We start from the raw sequence: 24,748 nt of genomic DNA, 5'->3' as shown, positions 1-24,748 counted from the left end.
AAGAAAGAAAGAAAAGAAAAAGAAAGAAAGAAAGAAAGAAAGAAAGAAAGAAAGAAAGAAAGAAAGGCTGGGCATGGTGGGTCATGCCTTTAGTCCTAGCACTTGGGAGGCAGAGACAGGCAGATCTCTGTGAGTTCAAGGTCAGTCTAGTCTACATAGGGAGTTCCAGGCCAGCTGGGGCTAAAGGGAGACCCAAAATAAAATAAAGTAAGGTACAAAGTGGTAAAGGAGAACATCCAACATCAACCTCAGGCCTACACACACACACACACACACACACACACACACACACGCGCGCACATGCACAGATATTGGTACCATGCACACACACAAACACACACACACACACACACACACACACACACACACACGCTTACTCATTCAGCTGCCTCCAAAGGCACACAGTACCTAAAGAACAACACCTGAGGTTTTCTTCTGGCTCTCACAGGCACGTGCACACGCACATAAACACACACAAAAACAGCCAGAATCCAGCTTACTTCCCCTCCCTATTACCCCTAGATCTCACATCAGTTCCATGGGGCTCTGCTTCCCAACACCATCTGGTCTCATTTGAGGACACTTCACCCTGACGCTTCTCCCTTATTACAAGGCCCTGCTCTGCTGTCCCCACATCTGGTTCCTCTGCTGTTCCTGGTCCCACGAGACCCCAAGATGGGGTCCCATTAGCCTCCATCTTCTTCCCCTGAGCTTGTTGGGAGGTTTGGCTCTCCAGCAGCCCTGACAGAGTCTTGCACACAGACCACCTGCCCTGGGCCAGACTGGCTCCCACCGGACCTGACCTCTATTCCATTCTTAAGGCCTTAGGACCTTTGCATGTCCCTTTCTGAACCATTCCTACCTCCTGCCTTTCACCCTTGGGAGTCTTAGCTCTTTTGTGACAGTCTCAGGAACCCACCCCCCTCCCTCCTGGTTACCATTAACTACAACCTCTTGTGCTTTCACTGCCACACTCAAATGATCTGTTTAGTCATTTGTTTGCAGGTTTCTGCAGATGTGCGACTATGTCGCCACGAAGGGGAATTCTTCCGCAGCAGAAACGCAGGCGATTTGAGGACCAGGAGGACTGGTGTGTGTATGGAGGTCCGACGGTGCCGATTCCTCCGCCGGGCTTCCCTTTCCTCGCCCCCGCAGGTGGCAGACAGAGAGGAACGACGCGCAGGGCCGGCTGTATCCCGGTAGAACCCCAAACCCCACTGCCAACCGCTCACGTCAAGGGCTGCAGTTCTCTTCACCTCTCAGGATTCTGGGTCGCCACCGCTTTGCGCAGGTGGGCCACCCACAGCTGCTCTCCAGCTGCGCGCCCTGCCCTCCCCTGGAGTGTTGTCCCCGACGCGCTGCCACCAGGGGTTGTTATTGTGCGAGCGCCGGCGCCCAAAGAGGTGCTGGTGTGCTCGGGGCCTGGCGCGTGCCCGTCGGTGCTGCACCGAGAGCGCGCTGCGCGGAGGTGGGCGGGGCTCGGGAGTCTCCGCACCTCAATTCGGCTGGAGCCTGGATTGGTCTGGACATCGGGAGCGCGCGAGGGCGCGGCGCTTTGGGCCAGGAGGGGGCCGCGCGCGGCGCCGGCGGCGGCCGCGGAGGAGCGCGGAGGAGGAGCACCGGGAGGAGGGCAAAGGGAGGGAGGAGGCGCCCGCCTGGCTCCCTGCAAAGCGGCCTTATTTATCTAGGCACAGCCTCAGCCTCCCCGGTGGGAGGCTCAGGGCAGCAGATCCTCTCCCACCGGGGAGCTCCGCTCCGGTTGCGGCCAAGAGGGCCCTGGGGCGCGGGGCACCCGGGGGTGTCGGGCCTGCTAACCAGTCCAGCACCTCGGCCGCCTCGGTGCTCAGCCGCGCTGGTGCTGGGCTCCCGATGACGCGAGGTCCCCCGGCGGACAGCGTAGCATGAGCCAGGAGCCCGGGCCGAGGTAAGGTGTGTGCGCGCCGCCAGGCTGCGGAGCCGGAGGGGACCAGGCCTGGACACCGCGGTCAGGGCTACATACAATGAGGAGGGGGCGGGGTGGGGGCTTGGGACTGCGCCGCCGCTGCCTAGCCAGGGCTTACGTAAAGGCAGCCCCTTCCCCATCCTACCCTCCCGACACTGGGCCTGGGAGCCCTCCGCAGTCCCTCGCCCCAGCTGCGGGCTTGATCGCGGCCCGCTTGCCACCCGCGAAGCAGCCAGGCTGTAGGTTGGTGCCACCGAACCCAGAGGAAGCACAGTGTCTGTGAGGACGCGGAATTGCAGGCCGCCAGCCCCCACGCCGCCTTGGCTGGGCTCCTGGAGCTCCCCACTCCATCCACCCTTGTGAGCTTTGGGCTGATGTGACAGGTGTTGATACAATTAAATGGGAGAAGCCATGTGGGTTTGTGGCCTGGGGACCCTGGACACCTTCTGGACATGAGCTGGTATAGAGCTGCCATCCACAGGGAGACATAGAGGGAGTGGGCTGGAATGTCTCTGGTTCTAGAGGAGGGACTAGGCCTTGACAAAATTGGAGGGCTTCAGAGTGGGGAGTAGGCACCCTGAGAGAGCTGGGTAGGGCTTCCATGTCCTGGGACACAGTGGATGGGGGATCATCCCCACCCATCATTCCAGCCAAGAAAGCCTCACTGTTGAGGTGAGGATCTGGACTAGCAGCCCCTCCTGCTAGCCCCTCCCAACCTGAGCCAGCAACTGACCTCCAAGGAGCAGATGGCAGATGCCACTTCACCTGCCTCCCTCCCCGAGGCCTCTCACTGCCACCTTGTCTCAGGGCCCATTGACCAGAATCACCTGAGGCCTCCCTGGTGCCCCTCTGTACACAGGCCCTCTCTCAGCCCATCACTTTGATGAAGTGCTGGACAGCAGCCTAAGACCAGAAGGCAGAGAGGATGGGAAGGAAATTCAAGGTTGTAAAAGTGGATGGTGCTGAGGGACCGCAGGATTCAGCTGCCCCAGTTCCTGCCTCCCTCAGTATCTGGCTTTCCAGCCCCTGACCTTGGTCTCAGGCTACATGTTTGTCCCTTCTCCCTCATACTGACTTCCTGACACCTGAATGGGTCCTGACTCCCACTGCTGAAGTGAAAGTAAGTGCCCCTAGGTGGGAAGGACCTAGACCCAGGAAGTTCTGAGAGGCTGAGGCAGGCATATTCCAGAGGCAAAGGAAAGAGCAGCTGACTGACACTGCTAAACTGCCTTGACCCTAACTCCTCACCTGTGGGAGTCACTGATGTCCCTCTCAGGGTTGGTACAGGGAAGGATTGGGGTAGCAGGAAAACAAGGTCTGGGGGACCAGTGGGTGGCCCTGAACCTTCCCCAACAATGGTTCAATGGCCAGATTGACTACAGAGGGTGCACAAAGACCTCATTTGGCAGCTATCCAAACCAGACCCCAGGGGCCCCAGGCCTAGTCCTTAAGGGCTCATATTCTCCAGAATAGGGCAGACCTGACAAGCTAGAGCCCATTCAGCATCCACTCCCTAGTGCCTCATGGCAAACTACCTCTAGCTTGGTCACAGAGCCTCAGTCTGCTAGAGTATCAACTTGAGTACCTCTCAAGGCCTATGTGTCTCCTGGGCCAAGGGTTTTCCCATCCCAAAGCCCCTGGTACACCCCCAGAAGCAGCCTCAGCTGGGGGTGGAGAGAGTGCTGCTTTGACATGTGCAAAGTGGCAGAGATATGAATGTGCCTGAGTCACAGTGCTGTCACAGAACATGTCGCCTGTACTGCACCCTCCAATTCCAGCTACCCTGATTGTCACCCCAGTCCCTGGGCCTGTCACTGTACACTGAACCTGATGTGCTTTAGTTACCCTTTCCCTGCCCTCAAGCAACCAGGAAGAGCTGGTAAGGGCAGGTTACAAGCCAGGCCCTAGCATCCAGGTGGCCTCCATCCTGAACTGGTGCTTACAGAGATGATTATGTCAAAGACAAGGGAAGAGTCCCTAGACGGGTGTCTGTGAGGAGCGTGACATTGGTGGGCATGTAATTGGCATGTCCCTAGAAGGGCAGTGGGGATAAAGCAGAAACCCTGCTGGGTGAGAGCTATATGCAGAGGCCACTAGCCAAATTACAGAAGGACATGGGACCAGATGAAGTAGAAGGTGGAGGAATAAGACTCTATGGACGTGCACCTGGTCTGGGCATTGGGAGTCAGACAGCCTGGGATCTTGGGTCCAGTTGTAGCTTTGTGCAGCTTTAGGAAAATCCCTCTCTGAGTCTTGCTTTTCCCACTGCTGCTCCAGCCAGTGTGGTGCTTGGAGGAGTATAGGACCTTCTTCCCACCTTCCTGGTGGTTCTTTGTCTCCTTCCTCTAGGATCAGGCCAGATTGTGGAGGATGGACAGCCATCATCCGTAGCCATGAAACTCCAGATGAGGAACTTAACTTAAAAAAAAGAGATGCTGCCAGGCGTGGTGGTGTACTCCTTTAATCCCAGCACTTGGGAGGCAGAGGCAGGCAGATCTTTGTGAGTTCAAGGCCACCCTGGTCTACATAATAAGTTCCAGGACAGCTGGGGCTACAGGGAGACCCTGTCTCAAAAAGACCAAAAAAAGAGAGAGAGAGAGAGAGATGCAAGGTCTCCTTTTCACCAGTATTTGTACCTCAATCATGCAGGGGCTGGGGAGCCAGGTGCTGGCACCAATCTAGTTCCTTCACAAGGAATACCAACCACAATCATACCTGGGACTAAGTTCTTGGGCTGTACCTCCCTCACTGACCTAGCAAGCCTCTCAGGCTCAGGCAACTGCACCCCTTGCTATTTGGACTTCTATTTCTCTTTAATTCCTCCAGCACCACTCAGAAGCCACTCAGCCATCATGCCATCTGTCTTTAAGGGGTATCCCAGGAGACACAGATAGCGATGACAATCCCTGTGACGAATGACACCTTGGAGATGCTTTTCCATAGTGCTGAGTGTCCCAACTGGGGTAGTGGGCAGCACTCATATCTGCAGCTAGGAAAGCCTATGAGGCAAGCAGGGGACCCACTTTTGCCCAGGTGAGGCGGGATATGAGGAGGAATGAGGTACAGGGGTCTGGCTAGGCAAGGGGTCAGGGCTGGAGGTAAAATTGTGAGGCTATTTGGGTCTCAGGTTTCAGTAAGTGGATATGCAGAAGAGGCAAGTCCTTTTAGTCCAGCATCACCATCTGTGGACTGTCAACCTGGAAGCCTGAAGTCCTCCCAGGAGCCCCTTGTGCCCATCATGCTCCTTTAGGCCTACAGTGAGTCCTCTAGGGAGAGTAGAGACCACAGACAGCTCTCCCCAGGGGCACCTTGATGAGGCTTGGGCTGATAAGAACATGGCAGCTGAGGAAGTTGCCTACTACTCCAGGGTGGGCCCAGGGACCTCAAGTCATTCTGCAGCCTAGGACCTCTCCAGAACTCCACTCCAAACATGATATGCTGGGCCTGAGGCTGAGTATTGTGCCAGACACCCATTTTTCTCAAAGGCCTCTCCTCCAATATTAGCTCCTGAAATGCTCATCCCTGAAGGGAGAGGCAGTCTGAGCAACCTAGCCCCTGATCTGTTCCCCTCCTAATAGGCAACTTCAAGCAGGCTGTAGGAGCCACCCTGGGTAAGAAAGGAGCTACAGCATGAAAAAGGGCTCTTAGGCTGGGTGTGGTGACACATATGCCTTTAATCCCAGCACGTGGGAGGCAGAGGTCAGTGAATCTCTGTGAGTTTATCTCTCTTTGAGGCCAACCTGGTCTACATAGTGAGTTCCTGGTCAGCCAGGCCTACATAATGAGACCTTGTCTCAAAAAAAAAACCCAAACTGTGAATTGTGGTGGCACATGCCAGGAGGATATGCTGAAGAGGTGGAGGCAGGAGGATCACAGGTTGAGGCCAGCCTAAGTTACACATCTTTCTCTTGTGTTTGGCTTCTAAGCCCCTTCTGACCCAACCCTTCACAAACACATGCACATGCACCAAACCTTATCTCTAACCACAACAAAAACAAACACAGAAGGAGGAGGCTCTAGCCAGATGTGGTAATGTACATCTGTAATCCCAGCACCTGAGAAGCACCTGAGAGGTAGAGAAGGAGGATTGCTGCAAATAAAAAGCTAGGCTCAGCTACATAGTGAGACCCTGTTTCTACAGCTTCAAAGACCAGACCCTGGGTCACCATCTGGCTAGATAGCAGGGTCATATAGAGGGGCCCTATCAGAGCCCCTTGATGATCTCTTGCCTACCTGGCAGGAAGGTCCCAGTCTTCCACTGTGCATTCAACTTTCTCCCAAGACTTCAGCCCTTGGGCCTAGATGTAACTGTTTTCATTTTTGAACCACAATGTAGGAGTTTCTTAGGTTGGGTTAATCAGGCCAAGAGAGGTAGAAGCAATCAGAGCCTCCCTAGGACACTGAGCATAAAGCTGGGGAGCAGCAGGGTTGCCTGTGTGGAGATGCAGGAGCCTGGGTGAGGGTGTGAGATGAAGGGCAGCCAGTACGTATCCCTTTCACCCTTTCAGATTTGGACTCTAGAATCCTGCCTGTTTTCTCCCGCTTGACCTAAGCCAGGAAGGTAGGGGTGGAACTGTGTGCTTCTGCAAATGTGAGCTCTAGTGAGGGGTGGAAAGGAACCCTACAGATGCCCGGGGCATCCACGTGCATCCCCCCAACTCAGGCGTTCCACGTGCACACCCGCGGCTGGGAGCATTTTCAGCCTAAATCGGCACAGCTCTTGGATTATTTCTCCCCTGGCACCGCCTCCGCAGCCTCCTCCGGATCCTAGCCAAGCGGGCGGTTTCTCCCCCTGCCCCTCCCTGTGGAACTGGGTTTGCTGAAGCCGCTGTTCATCCCTCCTCCTCTTCATGGGAGTTCGTGCTGCGGCACCGTTTGGCCACCTAAGCACGCGGCCGCTGTCCATGGTGCTACTCGCGGAGCTCGGAACTCGCCAGGTCGGCGCCTAGTGGCTGAGGCCGGATGGGCGGTCCGGACCTTAACAAGGAATCATGGGCATGGCGGGTATACAGGCTAAGGCTGCCACTCCCCAGCACAGTTCCCAGGAATGTGATGCTAGGACAAGAATGGGAGTGGTCAAGGACGTCAGCCTTTGCCCCTTATGAATGCTGCTGTTCTACAACAGAGCCTCTTCTCTGTACTGGTCTCAGGGAACTGGGGTAGCCACACTGCACATCTCCCCCACCACGGTGTGCAAACTGTAGCTCCTTAGAGCCTCAGGTTCCTTGTCTGAAGACTGGGGTAACAATACTAGTCACTCCCACACAGGGCTGCCTGTTGTGAAGCTGAAATACATGATTGTCCCAGTGGGCATTTGGCACATGTTAGCAATGCTGCTGTACTGGCTGGGCTACTACTGCCTGGTCTTGAGCACAAAGGGGTAGCCAAGGACTGGAAACCTCCCTCAGAGGTTAGCTTGCCCACCACCCAGGGCCCAAATGACACCTTTGAAGAAGGGGGAAGATAGAGGGCACCAAGGGCCTGGGGTAGACTGCCAATGGCAAGAGGATTTGTGACAGCCACAGCAAGGCAGTCTTTAGATCTAAAGCTGGGTTAGTGATCATGAGGACATGTTCTGGGGAGACTCCAGCCCAAGGTTTTCTCCTTCCCCAGAGGCAGGACGACAACAAGGGCTTGCCTGTACAGGATAGAAAGTCAATAGGACACAGTGCTGACAAGTAGAAAGCAGGACCCCTTCCTGGTGGTTCTTGTCCCCCTTTCTTATGTCAGGCCAGATTGTGAGAATGGGTGGCCAACTTCCTTGACCCTACAGCTCCAGAAGGGAGTCTCAGCTTAAAAGGTGACATGAGTCCTTTTTTTTTCTGAGAGTCTGAGTATCCCATTGCTCATGGGAGTTTCCTCAGACACCCCCTTCATACTTTTCCAGGATCCCTGGTGAGGCTATGGCCCACTGCAATCAGGTAGGATAGGATAATGGAGGACCTAGGAGCAGATTTTGCTCTCTCCCCTGAAACTATGGGGCAAGAAGCTGGGGATTGGTATATAAGTCCAGATCCATTCTGGGGTCTCCAATACATATAGGAAGGTAGATCCTGCTTTGTCCTTGGGCTAACTCTGAGACTCAGAAGTAACCTTCCAAGCCTTACTCTACCATCACTATGATTGCCTTACATGGGAGAGAGTGAGTTGCATCGCCTCCAAGGTTTCAAAGTGAGGATGTAGAAGTTCAAAACTCTTGAGAGAGAAGTGGCTAGCCAAAACCACACATTCAAAGAAGAGCCCATTTGGAGTGCAGGGTGTTACAGGTTGAATCTGTGCAGGGGAAAACTCTGCCTCCTTTTTGGATGTTGGGTGGTGATGAACATGAAACCTATCTGGAATGCAGAGCAGATGATTGTGGCATTATGGGGATCTCACTGCCCTTTCCCTCCATATTTTCCATTCACAATGCCCTTTCTCACCCAGTTTCAGCCCTGGGAGCCTTGTGGGCAGGTGACCCTGGCCTTCCAAATGGCCTTCCTTATCTAGCTCTGGTCCAAACTTTGGTTCTATCACTTAACTGGCCATGGCCTCAGACAGTTTGCACAATGGAAACAGATATCACAGCACCATCCTCATTGGGTTGGGTGGGCAATTAAAGAGCACATGTCCAACGGCTCACTCTGCTGTCACCACAATCAACAGTGGGAAGACACCTGGGCCACACAACTTACTATAGGTGCAGGGATTCTTGAGAGCTGGTCTGTGACTCTGAGGACTTCTGGCACCCTGTGAGGGAGGTGTCAGAGACTTCTCAAACACTTTCCCTCAGTTTCCCAGGCCCCAGGCCCCATTAGTTGGCAGCAGAGGAGCAGAGGTGGAGGGAGTAGTAAAGGACTTTATCTCTCCCTAACTTCTGCTACCCCAGGGGTGAAATGAAAATCACAGCATCAGAAAACACATGTGAAGAGTACAGGCTGAGCCAGTGAATACAACAAGGGCTGTGGACACCTACACACCTGGATATGGCCAGCCTGCCTCTTGTGCAGTCAGAGAAAGGCACGTGCAACATGTTCCTTTTTGTTGAGTAGCCCTGGGAGCACTGTGGGAGAGGATGCCCAAGGATGGGAAAAGGGCTGGTTCCCCAGCTTCCCCAGAGACCAGAAAACTCACTTGTTTTCTCTTGGCTCATCCACAGAACGTGCAAGGAAGATGTCGAGCCCGGGTGTCAACGGTGACCCCAAGACTCCATGCTTGCCTCGAAATGGTCTAGTGAAGCTGCCTGGCCAGCCCAACGGCCTAGGTGCAGCCAGCATCACCAAGGGCACACCTGCTGCCAAGAACCGCCCTTGCCAGCCACCTCCCCCACCCACCCTTCCACCTCCCAACCTGGCTGCACCACTGTCCCGGGTTGCTCTGGCCGGGGGGCCATGCCCCCCAGCCAGTGGAACAGCCTCAGGCCCAGTGCCTGGACCTCCAGTGGAGCGGCCACCACTAGCCACAGATGAGAAGATCCTCAATGGGCTCTTCTGGTACTTCTCAGCATGTGAGAAGTGTGTGCTAGCCCAGGTATGCAAGGCCTGGCGGCGTGTGCTCTACCAGCCCAAGTTCTGGGCAGGCCTCACACCTGTGTTGCATGCCAAGGAGCTGTACAATGTGCTGCCTGGAGGTGAGAAGGAGTTCGTGAACCTGCAGGGCTTCGCTGCTCGAGGCTTTGAGGGCTTCTGCCTGGTTGGCGTCTCTGACTTAGACATCTGTGAGTTCATCGACAACTATGCGCTCTCCAAGAAGGGAGTCAAGGCCATGAGCCTCAAGCGTTCCACCATCACTGATGCTGGCCTAGAGGTGTGTCCCAATACTGGCCAGAAGGGGACAGGGATAGGCAGCAGCAACCCTATGCATCTGGGAGGGTGTGGAGCCCAGAGGAAGCTCAGGTATACAAGGGACAAAAAGCAGACAGTGGCATTGCTGGGGTCTAATGGAAAGTGAAAATGTGGGTTTCTTGTTCAAAAATTATTAAGATTTCAAGGTTAGTAACAGGAGAACAGACAATTACATGTGGGTTCCTGCTTGCCTGTGAAGCTGGCCTTGGGTGGGGAGGATGCTAGAGAGAGTAGGGAGGTGAGAGGCAGCTGGGAAAGGTTCTCCCAGGAGCAAGGGTTGAAAGAGTAGCTGGATATTCTACCCTACCCCTGGACCTGGATTATAATCTTAACATTCAGACCAACTGCTCCAAACACCTGCATTGACCAGGCCCTGGCTCCTGGGTCCCCCGTGCCCAGCTGCCTTTTTGGAACGCTGGCAAAGTAGAACAAGCAATTTAAATGCACTCCTTACAGTTCAGCTTGGTGCATGCTTGCACAAGTCTACTACATTTGAGAGACCACTGCTTTCAGCCTCCCAGCAGCTTCTTTCACCCTATACTGGCAATTCTCACCACCCCTGGCAGAAGGGGCACCAGGGGTGAGTGAGGGAGCTGACCTAGGCTGGTCTCTGATTTGTACCTGCCTGCAGGTGATGTTGGAGCAGATGCAGGGAGTGGTGCGCCTGGAGCTGTCAGGTTGCAATGATTTCACCGAAGCTGGTCTGTGGTCCAGCCTCAGTGCACGCATCACTTCACTGAGCGTCAGCGACTGCATCAACGTGGCCGACGATGCCATTGCAGCCATCTCACAACTGCTGCCCAACCTGGCAGAGCTAAGCCTGCAGGCCTACCATGTGACAGACACTGCACTGGCCTACTTCACAGCTCGCCAGGGCCACAGCACCCACACGCTGCGCCTGCTCTCTTGCTGGGAGATAACCAACCATGGCGTGGTCAACGTGGTGCACAGCCTGCCCAACCTCACCTCACTCAGCCTCTCAGGCTGCTCTAAGGTCACTGACGATGGTGTTGAGCTTGTAGCTGAGAACCTGCGCAAGTTGCGCAGCCTCGACCTCTCGTGGTGCCCTCGGATCACCGACATGGCACTGGAGTACGTGGCCTGCGACTTGCACCGCCTGGAGGAACTCGTGCTGGACAGGTGCGCATGTCCCTGCACTCCAGGCTGGCACTGGCTGGGTTTCCAGGAACTGGTAACTTAGAGTGCATAGCATCAGTTCACAGGCTTCTGGGGTGGGCAAGGCCACAGAGGAGACCACACCATCAATATCAGAGCGCCAGAAGTGGGTGTAACTCCAGCACCGGTGGAAGGGAAGTGACAGGGCAGGCAGGTGTAGGGGCATGGCCAGGGAGGAGGAAGGGGGCAGTTGCCAGTAGGGCGGGGGCTTGCTCTGGAGACACTTTGGGGAAAGAGGGGGAGGGACCTAAGTGAGGGTGGGGCAAAGCGATTTAAAGGTGGGCAGTACCCCCCTCTGGTACAACCACAGGTGTGTACGCATCACGGACACTGGCCTCAGCTATTTGTCCACCATGTCGTCCCTCCGCAGCCTCTACCTGCGATGGTGCTGCCAGGTACTTCCATGCCCCCAGGGATCTGGGAATTAGGGCATGTGGTGGGTGGCGCGGGGAAAACACCAGTCCAGTCCTTGAACCGCTCCGAGCCCCACTCAAATTCCCCAGGGACACCAAGCAGCCAACCAAAACAGAACAAATCGGAGTCCCCAAGGCCCTTGTGGCCGTTCCCCATGGGGGGGCTGAGAAACCTCCGTTTTGAACCCCCACCTCCTGCCTCTCTAGCAGCTCCAGGTCCCAGACAAGTGGAAATTGTTAACTTGCACCTCCCCCCATCCCCTTCCGCTCAGGTGCAGGACTTCGGGCTGAAGCACCTCTTAGCCATGAGAAGTTTGCGTCTCTTGTCTCTGGCAGGTAAGGGTCCCCTGCATGCCTCCTGGGCTGTGACGCCCACTCTCTTAGTCTGACGCTCCGGGCCCCGTCGGGTCCCTTGTGCGAATAGATTCACACGAGGCGTTAGCTTGCCTTATGCCAGGTACCGACTGGAGGATGGGGAGCCTCTGGCCTAGCTCAGCCTGCGCCAAGCCTTGCCCATCCTGTCAGATCCCATCCCTGCACAGACCTATCCTGTCAGATCCCATCCCCGCACAGTCAGCTCAGACCTACCCCCGTCAGGTTACGCCCGGCGCTGTTGTCCTTCGTTCCCTTCCGGGACCTGGCTCAGGTCCTGCCCATCCAGTTAAGTTTCCACCCATTCATGCCGAACGTAGGCCCCACCCCATTATGCCCACCAAGACAGGCCACGCCCCTCGCCCCTGGCCCTCCTACCCAGCCTAGTTCTCCCCAGGTGCCTAGCTGAGCCGCTATCTGTCTGCCTCACGTTTGCAGGCTGCCCGCTCCTGACCACCACCGGGCTGTCCGGCCTAGTGCAACTGCAGGAACTGGAGGAGCTGGAGCTGACCAACTGCCCTGGGGCCACACCCGAACTCTTCAAGTACTTCTCGCAGCACCTGCCACGCTGCCTCGTCATTGAATAGCACGGGATTCCCCACCCGGGCTGCGGGAACCGGCCACGCCCTAGGCGGGGTGCGGGGCGCCTTCGAGCCCCTCTTCTGGCCCTGCCGGAGCCCCGAGTCTCGGCCCCGCGCGGGAGGCGGGCAAGCCGAGGGAAGCCCGCCCCGTGCCTCCCTTGCCTCTCTGCTCTTCTCTTCGCCCCACTCAGGGCAGGAGGCAGCGGGGCCAGCCCCACGCACGCACGCACACTCGGGGACTTTGTGCATGCCCCTCGTGCCCGCACTGCACGCCCGCCCTCCACCATGCCACAGCCGCCGCCATCACTCGCCCTCCCTCTGAGGGGGCTCGGTCCTTTGGGGACACTTTGAGTGCAGACGCCCTCACTGCCTTCCCCACCTCATTCTGCTCTCTGCCTCCCCCGCTGTCCCCCATCCCGGGCAGGGCCCAAGGGAATGGGATGATTGGTCCCCCAGGACTCAGGGGCCTGGAAGAGCCCCAAGGGCCTCCCATATCTTCCACTGCACCGCGCCTGGAGCCCTCTGAGGGGTAGGGGGCATCACAGGCCACTGCCAAAGCCATGGCCCCCTGAGGAGCCCAACTCCCCTCCCCATGCCCGCCTGACCCAAGTGGCTTTCCTTCTTCCTTGTCGCCATATGGGTCAGTTCTTGTCCTCTGTGCCACCTCCTCATCCCCTCCCTTCCCCCTGGCCTACAGATCCTTGAGCCCTGGCCAGGCTGGGACAGCTTTAGAACGATGATGACCTTGGAATAATCAACATTAGCTTAGCCAGTGTCCATCCAGTGCAAAGGTGGAATAGGCACCTGACAGATCCCAAGCTAGAGCCACCCTCAGAGCTGTCAGGCCTTGGGAGAGCCCATGCACCCCAGCCCCTGTCCCAGCTAAGTTCAGGCCTCTCAGCACTGTTTTACCCAGGCTAATCTGCAGAGGAGGGCCTAGCCAAGGTCAGGGTCAGCACTGACCATTGATTCTGATCTTCCAGTGCCCAGCACACCCTTTTCGCCCCTAGGAGTGAGGGATCCTTTCTAGCCCTCCTTTACCCCTCCCAGCTCCAAAACCTCTGCCTGTCCAAATGGGCTCTGACCATGTTCTGTCAGATCCCAAGACATTTGGAAGCCCCCGGGGATGCTGGCACATTGTGGCAGTGCTTAGGAAGGGGCTGGGACCCCTTTCCCTCCCAACCTTGAGCCCCAGGAGACACAGCACCTACAACCAATCTTGGGACACCCCTAACTGGTTGGAAGAAAGTAGTTTCCAGAGAGCCCAGAGAGCCAGAGAATGAGAGAGAGAGAGAGAGAGAGAGAGAGAGAGAGAGAGAGAGAGAGAGAGAGAGAGATGCTGTTGACAAAAAGAAACAGTTCAACAGCCCAAAGAGTTCCCTGCCCCTGGAGTGTCAACCAGGGAGGCTCCAGGCTGAGATGGTCAGGAGCCAGATTCTTCAGCCCCTCCTCCCATGATCCCCCAACAGGGAGGGGGCAGCTGTCCATTTGCCCAAAGTATTAATGTAACTGAAGCTGTGATATTTCCAATGACTGTAGGAGGAAAATTTAAGGGGAGAGAGGAACACAAACAAAACCAACCAACCCCTAAAATCATTTTCTTATTGTACATAACGACCTCATTCTCCTGTATATGCCGAAGATATAACCTTATATTTGGTAAGTGTTTCTTGTGCTATTTTATCACGTGACCTGTTTATAAAAATATATATTAAAAAAGTTGTAAAAACATGAGTCTGGATTGTTTTTTGGTCACTAGGCCAGGTTGTAGGGGGTTGTATTTGCCTTGAATGATCTAGGTCTCTGGATTCTCCTGCCTTTTCAACTCCTCAAAGTTATTCATTCTTTCAATAAACATGTAGAGGCTGGAGGTCCTAGGGTGGACTGGAACCTCAGCAGTGACCAACATAGAAGTTTCTTAACCCCCGTAATGCACAAAAGGGAGAGATAAGACCAATGTCAACACACATATACCTTCAAAAGTGTCTAGGATCTAGGTCACCACCCTTCCAGAAAGCAGAAATAAACCTTGTCCTTTGCACGGGGTAAACTAAATGAGGGATTATGATGTTCTAAAAGATCAGTGTGTCAGAAGCCAGGACTACCATCCTCCAGGAAAAGAAAGGGCAGCTGAGCTGCTTATAGAACCAGTTGTCAGGTCCTGAAAGTGGGCACCAAAACAGATGTAAGGCCATAAACAGACAACTCACAGTAAACAAAGGGGGCCACATTAGGTTACGGTGGCAAGGAAGGCCAAAGAAGGTAGGCATCAAACTTAGCTCTGTGAGTGGGAAAGAGACACGTTCTGCAGAGGGAAAAGGCATATGCAACTGTGACAGGAGAAAAGAATGGGATGGAAGTTTGCTGAAATGAGGAGCCAAAAAGGGCACAGGGCAGATGCACAAACTGGGCAGGGCCAGGCAGCTGGGAATAGTAGGGAGCTAGGTCTTGCGCAGAAGAGGTACGGGCTGCTTTTGAGGGGCTCAGATCAGGGAATGATGAACCCAAGAAAGACCAGTCAGGAAGTGGCACCTGAGGACCAAGAGGGCAGGAACTGGAGGAACTCAGGATCTGCTTAGGGATGACTAGATTCACTGAAGGACTGCAGGAGAGGTTTAAGTACTGGTGTTAAAATACTGAGATTAAAAAGAGAATACTAATAGCTACCACACTTTTAATCCTAGCACTCAGGAGGCAAAGGCAGGTGGATCTCTATGGGATGGAAGCCAACATGGTCTACATAGCGAGTCCCAGGTTAGCTGAGGTTACAGGGAGACCCTTGTTTCCAGGCCAACAGTGAAAAAAAAAAAAAAAAAAAAAAAAAAAAAAAAAAAAACAACCCAAAACAGATTAAAATAAACATGGACAGGGAGATAGCCCAGTTGGACAGTGCTTGTTTTGCATGCATGAGGCTCTGCCTGGGTTTGATCTTCTCTAACATCACAATAAACAAACCAAAAAAAAACCAGTAACAACAACGAAGCGGACAAATCACCGAGGCAGAACCACGGAGTCTGCAGAGCCCAGTTCTGGTAAACTCGCTTGGAGAGGCGCAGTACCTCAACACGGAACTCTTATGATGTGGGGTAAGAGTTCGCGCCCACTTCCGGCGAGGTATGAATAAGGATGGACTACTTCCGGTGGGGGCGGGACGAGGTGAGTCTCTTCGGGTGCGGCATCTACGGAAGCTCTGTGCTTTGGGTAAATGACTGGCGTACGGCGGCTGGGATTCTTCTGGTCCCGCTACCCTGTGCAATCGGATATCTGTATTTAGTGCTGTGACATCTCTCCTGCCTCCCAAGGTCTTTGAACAACTCAGTCCTGTGGACCCCTTCAGCTCCTCTACCCTTTCTTTGCGTTTGTTCCTCTCAGAAGTCTCGCAGCCCTCGGAGGCACTGTGTAGACCGGGAACCACATCTCTTCTGGGATCCACTGGCCAACGGTCCAGTTCCCCCCCCCCAACTCCAGGATCACACTGATGGAGGATTAACCACATAGAATCTTCTGGGGAAGTCAGACATGGTACTGAGCAGTCTCAGGGCAGCTATGGTGCCTTGTGGAGAACTCCAGTGAGCTTCAACTTCCCTATAAGACTGATTGGCTGATGGACTGCCTGCATATAGTGCCAAGACTGACCATTCCAGGCCCAAACAGTTCCAGGGGACCTAATCTGAACTGTCAGAACATCATGGCTGACCAGACCAGCTCACTTCACTGACCACCTGCCTCTAACACCCGTGCAGCCATGGAAAAGATGTCCCGAGTTACCACAGCCCTGAGTGGCAGTGCACTGACAGGCCGCACCATGCACTGCCACCTGGATGCGCCAGCCAATGCCATCAGTGTGTGCCGTGATGCAGCTCAGGTTGTTGTGGCAGGCCGCAGCATCTTCAAGATTTATGCCATTGAGGAGGAGCAGTTTGTGGAGAAGCTAAATCTGCGTGTGGGTCGCAAGCCCTCCCTCAATCTGAGCTGTGCTGATGTGGTCTGGCACCAGATGGATGAGAACCTGCTGGCCACAGCAGCCACCAATGGTGTGGTGGTCACATGGAACCTGGGTCGGCCATCCCGAAACAAGCAGGACCAACTGTTCACAGAACACAAGCGCACTGTGAACAAAGTCTGCTTCCACCCCACTGAGGCTCATGTGCTACTCAGTGGCTCTCAGGATGGCTTCATGAAGTGCTTTGACCTCCGAAGGAAGGACTCTGTCAGCACCTTTTCTGGTGAGGCCCATGGAGGCGGGTAGGGGCAGGTGTGCGTCTCTGTAGGTGCTAAGCCTGTCCAGGCAGGCTGAAATGTGCTGTGTTCATCAGAGGGTCTCAAATGCACTCTCAGAGACTGGCCAGTACTGGAAGAATGGATGGAGTCTGGGGGTAGGGTAGGCCCCCCCAGTGAAGGATGAGCCCAAGCACTGTTGGTAGGGGAGAGGCAGGGAACCAGACCTGCAGGAATTGAGATTGGGTGTTGGGTGTGGCTGTGAGGGAGGACAGAGCCTTCAGACACAACACAGTGAGTGGCTGAGTGCCTCCCTTTCCCTCCCTTTGCTTCAACTTGCCTCTCTGTAGTAAACCTTCCAGGATCTCCAGAGCTCTCAACCCAGGGCTACAGAGTGGGTGGGGTACACAAGACCCTCTCATGGAAGGCCTCACTCTCAATGTTCATCTCTGAGCTCTCCCTGGTCCTTCTTGATGAGACCAACTGAAGTACAAGCAGAGCACTGGGGCCTTGGAGAACTTGGGAACTTAAGGCAGATCCTGAACTGTGTGTGTCAGGGAAAAGCTGAACCGCCCCCTTAGGCTCCTGGAATGGTGGTCCTCTCTGAGTCCTCCAGTCCTTTAAGGCTAACTAGGCGGTTTGCAGAAGTGTTGAGCAGAGAATTAGGTTCTCTCCTATTCCACTCATTGGGATAGTCTGGCCTTGGCCCCAGGGGAGTATGGGCAGACAAGCAGGTTGGGCTCCTCTGCAATGCCCAGTGTTGTGTTACATTCTTTGAGGCTGCGCTACAGCTTTGCCTATGTGCAAACTGAGACCTGGGAATTTGTGCAAAAACCATCTGGCATAAGCTCCAGAGACCCACCCCAGACCGACTCTGGTGGTGTTCCCTCCTACCCTCTGTGCCTCCTGGCTGGACCACAGGCTGTTTTGTGATACCATTCCAGTCCCCTGCCCCATATGGGCCAGCCCTCTCACTTCTACAGCTCTGCTAATCTGTGCCCACAGGCCAGTCTGAGAGTGTGCGGGATGTGCAGTTCAGCATCCGTGACTACTTTACCTTTGCCTCCACCTTTGAGAATGGCAATGTACAGCTCTGGGACATCCGCCGACCTGACCGATGTGAAAGGATGTTCACGGCCCACAATGGGCCTGTCTTCTGCTGTGACTGGCACCCAGAGGACAGGTATGATGTGGGGATGGAGGGGTGCAGTAAAGCGAAGGCTGCAAGACAGAGTGGGGTGTGGCAGGGTTGCCTTTCTCCCAAGAGAGGTCACTGAGAACTTGAATGGGGCCTTCTCCACAGGGGCTGGCTGGCCACAGGTGGGCGTGACAAGATGGTGAAGGTCTGGGACATGACCACGCATCGTGCCAAGGAGATGCACTGTGTGCAGACCATCGCCTCAGTGGCCCGAGTCAAATGGCGACCTGAGTGCCGCCACCACCTGGCCACATGCTCCATGATGGTGGACCATAACATCTATGTATGGGATGTGCGTCGGCCCTTTGTCCCTGCGGCTATGTTTGAAGAGCACCGTGATGTCACCACAGGTATCGCCTGGCGCCACCCACATGACCCCTCCTTCCTACTCTCTGGCTCCAAGGACAGCACTTTGTGCCAGCACCTGTTCCGTGATGCCAGCCAGCCTGTTGAGCGTGCCAACCCTGAGGGCCTCTGTTATGGCCTCTTTGGGGACCTGGCCTTTGCTGCCAAGGAGAGCCTGGTAGCTGCTGAATCTGGGCGCAAGCCTTATGCTGGTGACCGGCGCCACACCATTTTCTTCAAGCGCAAGCTGGACCCTGCTGAACCCTTTTCTGGCCTGGCCTCCAGTGCCCTCAGTGTCTTTGAGACAGAGCCTGGCAGTGGCAGCATGAGTTGGTTTGTGGACACTGCTGAGCGTTATGCTCTGGCTGGTCGGCCACTAGCAGAGCTCTGTGACCACAATGCAAAAGTGGCCCGGGAGCTGGGTCGTAATCAGGTAGGTAGGGCTGAGGGACCCAGGAGCCATGAGGGGTCAGAGACTGCTGCTATAGTAGGGCACCATAGCCATAACCACTCTGAGCTCAGTGTGTTGCTTTGATCAGTCACAGCCCCAGCATTTGACAATGTAAAGATCATATGGGTCAGAGTAGCCCAGACCCTAGGGCTGTCCTTGAGGTGGAGGCTGTCCTTGGGGTGGAGGCCTGGGGAGTCAAGTGCTCACAGCCTCCTCTTCTGCCACACTTTTGGTATTGGAGCTGCCATCTGCATGCCATCTCTCTTATCTTCACCAGTCCCAATAATACCAGGTGCCTCACAATTGTGTTACTATAGGGTGGAGAGTGTGGTTTTCCCTTTTCCATGTGCTAGTTTCCCCACTGGGGGTGGGCAAGGCAGTGGGTTGGTGTGTGATTCTGCCCAGCAGAGGGGAGCTGTCAGGTGCCCAGGACCCAGTGGTCGGTACCTGCCCTAGGTGGCACAGACGTGGACAATGCTGCGGATCATCTACTGTAGCCCTGGCTTGGTGCCCTCTGCCAACCTCAACCACAGTGTGGGCAAAGGCAGCTCCTGTGGCCTGCCACTCATGAACAGGTAGATGTCAAGACCACTTCTCATCCCCCCCAAGGGTGGACTGCTGGTACTTGGCCACTCACAAGCCTTCCCCACCCCTAGCTTCAATCTGAAGGATATGGGCCCAGGGTTGGGCAGTGAGACCCGACTGGATCGCAGCAAAGGGGATGCACGGAGTGACACAGCTCTGCTTGACTCCTCAGCTACACTCATCACCAATGAGGGTAGGCTAGAGGGTGGGCAGGGATGTTGATGGGAGGGGAGTAGAGCTGGGGAAACCCACAGTGAGTCGTCTCCCTTGAATGACCGCCTTCCCATGCTGTGCAGATAATGAGGAAACTGAGGGGAGCGATGTGCCTGCTGACTACCTGCTGGGTGATGTAGAGGGCGAGGAAGATGAGTTGTACCCTTTGGACTCAGAACATGTGCACCGTGAGTGGGGGCTGGGTGAGGTGGGCTCAGATCCAGAACATGGCTCTGTGAGCAGGGGCTGGGTGGGGTGGAAGGCCTAGGCTCAGGTCCACCTTTCCTCACCCCTGCCTCCCAGCCGAGGAGCCTGAGTATGTGCTGCCACAGGAGGCCTTCCCACTGCGCCACGAGATTGTGGACACACCATCCGGGCCTGAGCACCTGCAGGACAAGGCTGACTCTCCACATGTAAGCGGCAGTGAGGCAGACGCAGCCTCGTTGGCGCCAGTGGACTCCTCCTTCTCCCTCCTCTCTGTCTCACATGCGCTCTATGACAGCCGCCTGCCACCTGACTTCTTCAGTGTACTGGTACGGGACATGCTTCGCTTTTATGCTGAGCAGGGCGATGTGCAAATGGCTGTGTCTGTACTCATCGTGCTGGGTGAGAGAGTGCGCAAGGACATCGATGAGCAGACCCAGGTGTGTGACAGGGCAGGGATGATTTCCCTGAATCAGCTGTTGTCTCCCCACCTGAGCCTGGCCCTCTTCTACTGCACTTCCTGCCCCAGTATGCCTGGAAACACTGACCTGAGCCCATCCCTTCCCTACCAGGAGCACTGGTACACATCCTACATTGATCTACTACAACGCTTCTGCCTCTGGAATGTGTCCAATGAGGTGGTGAAGCTGAGCACCAGCCGTGCAGTCAGCTGCCTCAACCAAGCCTCCACCACCCTGCATGTCAACTGCAGCCACTGCAAGCGGCCCATGAGCAGCCGCGGCTGGGTTTGCGACAGGTGCAACAGCAGGATTGGGAGGCTTGGGTAGCAGGCAGCCCAGAAATTCCCCAGCTGACCCACCCTCCTACCCCCAGGTGCCACCGCTGTGCCAGTATGTGTGCTGTGTGCCATCACGTGGTTAAAGGTCTGTTCGTGTGGTGCCAGGGTTGCAGTCACGGTGGCCACCTGCAACACATCATGAAGTGGCTGGAGGGCAGCTCCCACTGCCCTGCCGGCTGTGGCCATCTTTGCGAGTATTCCTGACCTGGCCTGTCCTGAGACTGAGGCAGCCTCCACAGTTCAACTCCAAAGTCCACCGAACCAGGCTCACAACTTCTTGTCCATCCCATGTGCCAGGATGGAAGGATGATGCATCCTGAAAACAATAAAAAGCATGAAATACCGGAGGGTTGCTTATCACTTTGATCGCGCCAAGGGTCTGGCGGGAACTTCCGGTTGGGCCATCATTGCCATGGTAACCCACAGTAGCCAATGGTTGCTCGGGTAGTCTTCACTACACCTAGTGGAAGTGCGTGAGGGCGGGGCGGAGACGTCTCGGGACCGGCGGGCTCCGCAGTGTGAACGGCCAATGGCGTTCCGGTACGCGAACTCCAGCAGAGTTCCCAACGTTCCCTGCGCGCGGCGCGAGTCCGGAAGAGACCGGCTCATGGCGGGGTCTGGGCAGCCCGGGCCTCTTCTGTTTATACTGTGGGCGCTGGTGACTGTAGCTCGACCTAGCTCCGGAAACTTGGGCGACGGGGGATGGTGAGTGGCTAGGGACCGGCGGTGGAAGGGAGCGTGGGTGGACCGAGCTGACGGGTTGTACCTGCAGGCAGCAGAGCAGGCAGTGGTCGGCAGCGGCGGTGATGGAGCAGCGTTGCACTGTGGAGCGCCGGGCAGACCTCACCTACGCCGAATTCATGCAGCAGTATGTGTCCCCACCTCAAGCCTCAGCTTGAGTCAGCTGTCTCTGGAGCGCAGTCTTTTCGCCGCTGGGGTCGCATTTTCAATGCTTAGCGCACGGGAGATGGTCTGCAGGGTCTGATCTCCACAACGCTGTTCCTTCCTCCTTCTCCCCAGCTATGCCTTCCTCAGACCGGTCATCTTGCAGGGACTCACAGACAACTCGGTGAGTTTTTGCACCCATCGTGGGCAAGTGGTACTGCTTGACTAGCTGCTCAGCCCTCTCTTGCCCTCCATCCCCAGCGGTTCCGGGCCCTGTGTTCTCGAGAAAAGCTGCTGGCCTCATTTGGGAGCAACGTGATTCGGCTGAGCACAGCCAACACCTACTCCTACCAAAAAGGTGACCTGCCGCACCCCTCAAGGCCTGCCTATTTGCCAACATCCCAAAGGCAGGATCAACCAGTCCTGACGGGCCCCTTCTTGTAGTGGACCTGCCCTTCCAGGAGTATGTGGAGCAGCTGCTGTATCCCCAGGACCCCACATCCCTGGGCAATGGTGAGCCAGACCTGGGCAGCAGCGGGGGTGGGGCTCTTAGAAGTCCACTGCTGCCAGGATTTCAGCCCCTTATCTTCTCTACCGGTAGATACCCTGTACTTTTTCGGGGACAACAACTTCACAGAGTGGGCACCGCTATTCCAGCACTATTCCCCACCTCCATTTCGTCTACTGGGAACCACCCCTGCTTACAGCTTTGGAATTGGAGGTGAGTGCACCTTCAGAACAGATTTAGGGGTGCCCACAGTTTGTTCCATCAGCTATTCACAACTGACCCTACAGGAGCTGGATCTGGGGTACCCTTCCACTGGCATGGACCTGGGTTCTCTGAGGTGATCTATGGTCGTAAGGTCAGTACAAGGTGGGAGCCGAAACTTGAAGATAGTAAACCACAGGACCCAAGTATGACCTTACACTCCTGCCCTTAGCACTGGTTCCTGTATCCCCCTGAGAAGATACCAGAGTTTCATCCCAACAAGACCACATTGGCCTGGCTCCAGGACACATACCCATCCATGGCCTCATCTGCACGGCCTCTGGAGTGTACCATCCAGGCTGGTGAAGTCAGTACCTGGTAGGTGGGGGTTGGGCTGATCAACAAGGTCCCCAGTCAATCTCTGCTCCATTCCCCCCTTCCAGGTGCTGTATTTCCCCGACCGCTGGTGGCATGCCACGCTTAATCTGGACACCAGTGTCTTTATCTCCACCTTCCTTGGCTAGCCAGAATAGGCAACTGTGCCAATGTAGTGCTCAAAGACTTTATTACAGGACAGTGGCAGCAGCAGCAACCTCAGCCCACCCTCACCTGCTTTCCAGCCCAGAAGGGGGACAGGGGAGGCTCATGGCCCAGCAAGGGTATGCTGAGGGGAGAGCAGTCCATAAGCCATCAGCAAAACTGATGGGGTAGGCCCAGGAACACAAACTATGTACAGGGACTGGGGCTTCTGTTCCTGGACCCTCCTGGGCCAGGGTGCCAGGCAAAGCAGGGCAAGGTCTTAGTAGTCCTCTACCCAGCCATTCTCAGAGATGAATGCATCGATGACTTCCTTCATGGCCAGGTTGGGGATGAGCTGTTCCTGGGTCAGAGGGCTCCGAGTCACAGGGTCAAAGTGGCCCACACGCTACAGCAAAGAGAGGGTTAGAGTGCTCAGGAGTCTGAGTATACTTCAGGCCCTGGTCCCAAGGCCCATGGGACCTTACCTGCAGGTGCTCCTCAATGTCCTTGCGGTCATACGTGATACCACTGGGTGTGATGCAGGGTTCCCGCATCAGCTCAAAGCTGATCTTACCACACAGATAGTCAGGGATATCTCGTTTCTATAGAAGGATGGGACGGTATAAGGCGGTGGGAAGGGGACACCACTCCAGGACATACTCAGAGGCTTCAAGAAGACTCACCTTTCTCTTCTCATCCACCTGAGAGAAGAGCTCATCCATGTCTGCCATGTATTTGTCCTGCAGAGTTGAGTGCCATGTGTGGGCAACTCATCTCTTCTCCACACAGACACACACATACCCTATGTCAGCCAGAGCATTTGTGTCATGCATGGGCCAACATATCCACCATGGGTTGGGGCACCTTTCATGCCACACGCACACACATACACAAACCCACATGTGGACCAGGGGTACCCTCACGTGCTTGGCCTCAATGCAGGCCTGCTGGGCTCGGACATGTCCATCGTCCTCGTCACCCTCATGGTTGCGCTGACACTCTTCCAATTCCCTGAGGATTAACCAGGAGCTGGTCAGTGATGGACCTCACTAAGAAAAGCCAGAGCCCATTCCACCTTAGGCCTCTTTCCCCTCTTAGCTTCCCTTGTGACAGCATTGACCTTCAATAAACAGTTGTGCTGGTGACTCAGCGTAGCCACTTGGGGGAGGGACCCACCTCTCTCGTTCAGCAGCAATGAGCCTGGTGAGATAGGAGTGCAGCTCACTCTCCTGATGGATGCGACGTTCCTCAATACTGTTCCAGCGCTTCTTCTTAGCAATGCGCAGGGCACTGGGGATATCATCCCCAAAGTTGAGCCGCTGTTCCTTGGCCAAACCGTAGGCTAGGGAAGTGGACACTAGGTTACACCTGTCAGTTAACTCTCCAGGCCCCAAGGTGCCCACTACCTGGTAAATTGTCACTCCACCTCGCTGCAGATTGGCAATGGCCTCATCGTAACTCTCCATCTCCAGCTGGCACTGCCCCAGGAAGAAATGTGCCTTCACAGACTGCGCATCCAGCTCCAGGGCACGTCGACAGTCAGCAAGTGCCTGTTCAGGTTGCTGCATCTTTAAGTAGCACAGGGCACGGTTGGTGTAGTACACTGCCACCAGCGGGTTCCGAGTCTGGGGACCAAGGCCAAGTAACATGAGGGTGGGGATCGTCTGGTCCCGTCCCAGCAAGCTGACAGCCACCGGGTGATGTCCCAGCTTTGGGGCCCATGGCTGAAATCGACAAACTGGAGGTTTCCGAGTTGTCAGAGCTCTGCGTTCTGGCTGAGACCGCAAACTTGACTCCAACTGGTTCTATCCAAATTTTCCAGACCCTCTCCCAGCTTTGGGCTTGGGAGTCCTAAAGGGGCAAGGGTTCCCGGTACCAGCCCAAGCTACTTAACTATCCCGCCCGCCAGTTCTTGGGCAACTAGCCCTGGGCCCGAGAACCGCTGCCAGGGTGTCCATAGAACCAGCTAGCCACCGAGATCGCCCCGGAATCACTGAGCTGGGAGGTGCGTCGGGCCTCGCCCCCGCCCCGCGCACTCACGATGGCGCGGCCGTAGCAGGCCGCCGCCTCCGGGTATTTGCGGCCCACGAAGAGCCGGTTCCCCTGTTCCTTCAGCTCCTGCGCACTCGGGCTCTTATCAGGGCTGCCGCCGCCAGCGCCCAGCCGCGGGCCACCCTCCTTCTCCTCCTTGCCCTTCATGGCGCCGCGCGGCACAGCTTGGGCTCAGCGCCCGGCCGGCCAGCTCCCGCAGCCCGCGCCGCGATCCGCTCGGCCCAGTCCGGCGATCTGCCACCGGAACTTCCGGCGCGGGGTGG

The 24,748-nt window shown here is 55.8% G+C and overlaps 4 protein-coding genes across 8 annotated transcripts; 3 read left to right on the top strand and 1 right to left on the bottom strand.

The window, feature by feature from the left end:
• Positions 1-1,602: 1,602 nt before the first annotated feature.
• Fbxl16 (F-box and leucine rich repeat protein 16) lies at positions 1,603-14,039 on the top strand. Of its 3 annotated transcripts, none has more exons than XM_008856135.2 (7): positions 1,603-1,924; positions 8,811-8,941; positions 9,081-9,727; positions 10,397-10,905; positions 11,252-11,336; positions 11,627-11,690; positions 12,165-14,039. In XM_008856135.2, exons 2-7 carry the CDS (start codon positions 8,908-8,910, stop codon positions 12,311-12,313), a joined length of 1,488 nt encoding a protein of 495 aa, XP_008854357.1. In that variant the 5' UTR covers positions 1,603-1,924; positions 8,811-8,907; the 3' UTR covers positions 12,314-14,039. The 3 variants fall into 3 exon arrangements, with proteins under 3 accessions (XP_008854357.1, XP_008854358.1, XP_008854359.1); XM_008856136.2 differs by having other exon boundaries at positions 1,603-1,929; XM_008856137.2 differs by lacking the exon at positions 8,811-8,941.
• A 1,410-nt stretch (positions 14,040-15,449) lies between these two features.
• Wdr24 (WD repeat domain 24) lies at positions 15,450-20,667 on the top strand. Its single transcript, XM_008856133.2, has 9 exons — positions 15,450-16,533; positions 17,531-17,708; positions 17,829-18,501; positions 18,976-19,094; positions 19,176-19,297; positions 19,401-19,505; positions 19,621-19,961; positions 20,094-20,278; positions 20,356-20,667. The coding sequence occupies exons 1-9, from the start codon at positions 16,053-16,055 to the stop codon at positions 20,522-20,524; spliced, it is 2,373 nt and encodes a 790-aa protein (XP_008854355.1). The 5' UTR covers positions 15,450-16,052; the 3' UTR covers positions 20,525-20,667.
• A 206-nt stretch (positions 20,668-20,873) lies between these two features.
• Jmjd8 (jumonji domain containing 8) lies at positions 20,874-22,578 on the top strand. The gene is made up of 9 exons (XM_008856129.3): positions 20,874-21,025; positions 21,093-21,188; positions 21,341-21,389; positions 21,467-21,563; positions 21,650-21,718; positions 21,807-21,926; positions 22,001-22,068; positions 22,147-22,281; positions 22,358-22,578. Exons 1-9 carry the CDS (start codon positions 20,928-20,930, stop codon positions 22,436-22,438), a joined length of 813 nt encoding a protein of 270 aa, XP_008854351.1. The 5' UTR covers positions 20,874-20,927; the 3' UTR covers positions 22,439-22,578.
• Stub1 (STIP1 homology and U-box containing protein 1) lies at positions 22,461-24,744 on the bottom strand. Of its 3 annotated transcripts, none has more exons than XM_008856131.2 (7): positions 24,474-24,720; positions 23,860-24,058; positions 23,610-23,775; positions 23,357-23,444; positions 23,117-23,173; positions 22,919-23,035; positions 22,461-22,839 (listed from the first exon to the last, which is right to left on the bottom strand). In XM_008856131.2, the coding sequence occupies exons 1-7, from the start codon at positions 24,630-24,632 to the stop codon at positions 22,714-22,716; spliced, it is 912 nt and encodes a 303-aa protein (XP_008854353.1). In that variant the 5' UTR covers positions 24,633-24,720; the 3' UTR covers positions 22,461-22,713. The 3 variants fall into 3 exon arrangements, with proteins under 3 accessions (XP_008854353.1, XP_008854352.1, XP_008854354.1); XM_008856130.3 differs by having other exon boundaries at positions 22,463-22,839; positions 23,351-23,444; positions 24,474-24,744; XM_008856132.3 differs by lacking the exon at positions 23,117-23,173 and having other exon boundaries at positions 22,463-22,839; positions 24,474-24,744.
• Positions 24,745-24,748: the final 4 nt, after the last annotated feature.

The sequence above is a fragment of the Nannospalax galili genome, unplaced genomic scaffold, assembly GCF_000622305.1.
Source record: "Nannospalax galili isolate Female #2095 unplaced genomic scaffold, S.galili_v1.0 scaffold668, whole genome shotgun sequence".
In the NCBI taxonomy this organism is placed as follows: domain Eukaryota; kingdom Metazoa; phylum Chordata; class Mammalia; order Rodentia; family Spalacidae; genus Nannospalax; species Nannospalax galili.
This window is presented reverse-complemented; position numbering and strand designations above follow the sequence as displayed.

Coding starts and splice junctions, on each gene's coding strand:
- Fbxl16 (XM_008856135.2), top strand. CDS start 8,908: ATGGCCAGCCTGCCTCTTGTGCAGTCAGAGAAAG. Junction 8,942..9,080: donor TCTTGTGCAGTCAGAGAAAG/GCACGTGCAACA, acceptor GCTCATCCACAG/AACGTGCAAGGAAGATGTCG. Junction 11,691..12,164: donor GCGTCTCTTGTCTCTGGCAG/GTAAGGGTCCCC, acceptor TCACGTTTGCAG/GCTGCCCGCTCCTGACCACC.
- Wdr24 (XM_008856133.2), top strand. CDS start 16,053: ATGGAAAAGATGTCCCGAGTTACCACAGCCCTGAGTGGCAGTGCACTG. Junction 18,502..18,975: donor GGGAGCTGGGTCGTAATCAG/GTAGGTAGGGCT, acceptor TACCTGCCCTAG/GTGGCACAGACGTGGACAAT. Junction 19,095..19,175: donor GGCCTGCCACTCATGAACAG/GTAGATGTCAAG, acceptor CCCCACCCCTAG/CTTCAATCTGAAGGATATGG.
- Jmjd8 (XM_008856129.3), top strand. CDS start 20,928: ATGGCGGGGTCTGGGCAGCCCGGGCCTCTTCTGTTTATACTGTGGGCG. Junction 21,390..21,466: donor AGGGACTCACAGACAACTCG/GTGAGTTTTTGC, acceptor CTCCATCCCCAG/CGGTTCCGGGCCCTGTGTTC. Junction 21,927..22,000: donor TTACAGCTTTGGAATTGGAG/GTGAGTGCACCT, acceptor CTGACCCTACAG/GAGCTGGATCTGGGGTACCC.
- Stub1 (XM_008856130.3), bottom strand. CDS start 24,632: ATGAAGGGCAAGGAGGAGAAGGAGGGTGGCCCGCGGCTGGGCGCTGGC. Junction 23,445..23,609: donor ATTGCTGCTGAACGAGAGAG/GTGGGTCCCTCC, acceptor GTTAATCCTCAG/GGAATTGGAAGAGTGTCAGC. Junction 22,840..22,918: donor ACATTGAGGAGCACCTGCAG/GTAAGGTCCCAT, acceptor TCTTTGCTGTAG/CGTGTGGGCCACTTTGACCC.